Here is a 4,073-nt window from a genome sequence, read left to right as displayed (position 1 = left end):
TGACTGTGAGAATTCATAAGCCCTGTTCAAGAGCTTTCCAACATGTACACAGCACACCTTCTCTGCTGTTCCTCTTCATAATCTGCCCAGATCATTTCCTTCTGCTGCTTACTATACCTAGACTGCTGCATTCTCTTTATTTCACTATTGTAGCAACTCCAAAATTACTTTAACACTGGAAACTCACTCACTCGACAGCAGGCTGCCTCCTTCCCCTCTTGCCCACTCTGCCCCTTGCCTCCCTGCTGCTAGGCATGGCCTGATGTTTCCCTCCCCTAAGTACAGACGACCTGCCTGAGCCCAGTCTTTGCTTGCCTGTAGGGGCTGGATGGGTGAGTGACTGTGATGTGGAGGATTAGATGTTGCCTCCCCTCCCGGTCTCCTCACACACTCAGGTGGGCCAGCACAGAGCCAGCCTGGGCCCTGGGAGACATACTCATCAGCCCACAAGCAGCGCAGACAGGTGCTGTTTGAGAAACAATCAAGCACTTTTTTTTTAACTACAGGATTTAAGAACCACCACTGAAAACTGGTAGTCCTGCATTCTTAACCTGCAAATATCTCTGTGTACAAGACTGCACTTGTAAGAAACCAGGCCGGCAACTACTTGCACCATAAAATCATCCAAAGCATTCACTAAGTTCCCTCTTTGTGCAAAACCATGAGGGTTAATATATTCTAAGTCAGTCGCCCTTGCCCTCACCTTATTTGTGATGTCAGATGATAATTCTACATCACTTCTGGTCATGTCGTCACCAATCACTGCTTGGATCCAGGGTAACAGCTTCTCTCCTGTCCTTTACCCTCCCCACCACCCCCACACACAAAGTTATACCATAATTTTTGATTAAAGGAGTTTGTTAAAGGGAATTAAAATCAAATAAACTTTGAAACTATGATGACAACCATCTTGAAAAAGTTCCTCTTTGCAGCTCTTTGAATTCGTCATCTTTCCTGGTTCTGCATTTTCTCTGATTGGGTCTGTTTCCTCCCAGAATCTTCCCCTAGTTCTTGCACAGTTGCCCACAGATAAGGGTTAATTCTCACCAAGTGTGGCCAAGAGAGGACTGGAAATCACATCAGACATAGACTATGAAACATACATAGGAAAATAGAAATATAGCCCACACATATATTAATTATAATTTAGCAAATTGTGAAGATGGATTGGTAATATTTCAAAAAGAGGCAGAAGTAAGATACTTGTATGTTCTGAATTAGTGACTGTCCTCTTTATGAGAGAGGGAAGCAGGTGATCTCATGAAGTGCTTTCAAGTCTAAGTTACCACTGAAGGGGAAGCCAACTCAAATACGTATCAAGTACATCAAAGTCCCCTTCTCACAGGACCTGCTCCATTTCCTGGGAGAGTACAAAAGGCAATGTGACAATGAAATGTCCTGAGTGAAACTGGGCATGCATGTGACATGTCTTCATTAGGGCATCCTTACCCTGGGCAGCAGCTAACTGCTCCCAGCTCCTTCCTGCACTGTGTGGCTCCTCATCCCACTAGCCCATCAGGAAGATGTGCCTCCCCAGGACACACGCTCCTGTTGTCTTTGTTCCCTCCTGCCTGCTCAGCACCACACCGCCCCTACGATGTGGCTCCAGCCGGCGTCATGGAGGTCTCCCTGGGGTGAGAGCTTGTCAACTTAAAGGACATTTGAATACATTGGGTGAAATACAGCTGTCTACCCCTTCACTCGAGGTGCACCTTGCCATCTCCTGTCCACATCTCCAAAGTTGTCATGCAGACGAGGGGATCCTGAGCAGCCAGTGAGGACACCACAGCTCTGAGCCACGTGATACTGAGCCTGAAGGAGGAAGGCAGCATGGAAGTGGGCAGAGGAACCTAGAAGTCCTCTCGGCAAGCAGGAATTACAACGTGAGTCCCAGTACGAGTGATTAGCTTGAAAGCACAGGGTAATCCAGAAGGTTAATCAAAACCATTTGGTCCAGTCTTCCTGGTGAATCCTTCAGAAATATAGTAGAATCAGAAAGTGGAATACAACAATCCCCATAATCTCAACAACACATTACACAAAGGCCAGTGGACACTTTTGTTCCAGGCATTATGCTAAGCACTTTACATTCATCACCTCACTAATTTCTCATAATTATCCTACAAGGTAAACAAACATTATTTACTATTTTTATCCTACAGATTGAGGAAATTAGGTTTAGAAAAATCCAGAAACTTCTACATGTCCCAAACTGGTAAAGAGCAACGCCAAGCTTGGGACCTTATCTCTACAGTAAATACCTTTCTCTAAGGCAACGTCTGTTCTTCTTGCCACACGTCCCTGAGACTTGGAGTGGCTGAGTGCCTCCCCCTTCCTGAAGAATCTTCCAGCGCACCCTCAAGCTGCAGGTGGTGACCGCTACGTCACGTCCAAGAGTATGTAACACAAGACTGTTGACACATACCTCCTGTCCACTCTTCTCATCTGGACACACCTCAGGGTTTTCTTCCTTTACTGAAGTTTGCAGGGTGGATGTAAAGGCTTTCATGTTTAGCACTAGTAGCAATCTGGACATTGGGCTGGGACCTCCTTTACCAAGGGTCTAGATGTGGTAAACTTCGTGGAGTGACCGCCAGGCTGTCACGCTCTGGTGCCTCCATGGTCAGTGAAGGGCAGCAGACATGAGTGGAGAGGCCACAGACCATGAAAAGACGGAGAAGAGGCTGAGACCACCACCAGTTTGTGAGGAGAATGGCAAAAACTGAACTTCTCCAATGGAGAAGGACAAGGAATGTTATTCTGGGCCACGGTGGGTGGCGTCAGAGGAAAGCTTCTCTCTGGAGAAGAAGATGTCAATGATAAGGGGCCATGTGATCAAATGGCAAACACAAGAAATGATGACGTGGCACTCCCTGGATGCTGGAACCGGCCCGAGGGTACACACCTGGACATGGCACAGCTTGGGTGTGCACCAAGTCTGAATCTGCACTCCAGGCCCATAACCGTGTTCTAGCCCTGACTGCCTCTTATCGTCACAAGATACCACGTGGCATCGCACAGATCAAATGAACTTTGAAAATCTTATGTAAGTGAAAAGTGATTGATAGATTTGTGGGGACCATAGCAGCTACCCAGAACTGGGAGGGTATTGAGAGTGAAGTGATATACTCATAATTACATCAGGACAGTGTAATCTGAGGTTGTCCCAGGCAAAGCAGGATGTGCGGTCAGCCTGTTTACAGGCTATAAGTCACTCCACAAATCACATTTTCTGTAAAATGGGAATAATACCTGCTCTCTCTGCTACCACCTCGCAGTGTTTCTAAGGAGGAATTGAATGGGACAGTGTCTATTGTATCATTTTGTAAACTGTAAGTTTTGATTTAATGCACAGATTATTATAGGCATGCACAGACAGTGGCGTGTCTGCCCCAGCTTGGAGCATTCGTGGGCTCCCCACAGGAACTCATGGGTATTAATTAAATAGGACACCAACAGCTCAGAAATGAAAGACCCTGACTTTTCTGCCTTGTCTTGGGCTAAATGCATAGCATTGCTTAAGTCTCTTAGCCAGTACAAGGAGGTTGAAGGATATTGCTAAAATATCTTTAATGATTTAATTAATTTAGATAAATAAATCTCATGAAACTAGGATAAAACTCCAATATAAACATCACTAGAACTTTAACGAATTTTACCCACCTGAAGTCAGTTTTGGTGAAATTACCCCTCCTATAAACACACACACACACACACACACACACACACACACACACACACCCCTCTTTCTCATCACAAACTCAAAATAAGCTAACACACATTGTAGTTTATCCCACTTAACAGACATAGTGGAGTTCCTTGAATTTCTCTTTCATCCCATCGAGAAACCACTAATCCTGAAGCAACTGGCACCACACTACTAGTGACTATGGTTCTGACTAACCCCATTCAAGAATTAATGTGCTTGTTATGCTGGCTCTAATGTACTAAAATATCAAAGAGAAATTCACAGGATGCATGATTTATAGGAAATCATAACAGTATAAAATCCCTTCCAGTGAATATAAACTTGCATCCAAGTTACATGAGCTCCAACTAGCCAAATTCGCACC

General features: G+C 45.1%; 1 protein-coding gene across 1 annotated transcript in view; it reads left to right on the top strand.

Moving 5' to 3' along the window:
* Nucleotides 1-1,617: 1,617 nt before the first annotated feature.
* LOC103591370 (ral guanine nucleotide dissociation stimulator-like 3) overlaps nucleotides 1,618-4,073 on the top strand; it is an 8,199-nt gene continuing 5,743 nt past the window's right edge. Inside the window, exons 1-2 of the mRNA XM_008573808.1 lie at nucleotides 1,618-1,634; nucleotides 2,342-2,396. Coding sequence (XP_008572030.1) covers nucleotides 1,618-1,634; nucleotides 2,342-2,396 — 72 coding nt within the window. The remainder of the gene's footprint in view (nucleotides 1,635-2,341; nucleotides 2,397-4,073) is intronic.

Source organism: Galeopterus variegatus, unplaced genomic scaffold (genome assembly GCF_000696425.1).
Source record: "Galeopterus variegatus unplaced genomic scaffold, G_variegatus-3.0.2 Scaffold964, whole genome shotgun sequence".
Taxonomy (NCBI): domain Eukaryota; kingdom Metazoa; phylum Chordata; class Mammalia; order Dermoptera; family Cynocephalidae; genus Galeopterus; species Galeopterus variegatus.
The sequence above is the reverse complement of the archived record's forward strand: the minus strand, read 5'-3'. Positions and strand labels throughout refer to the sequence as shown.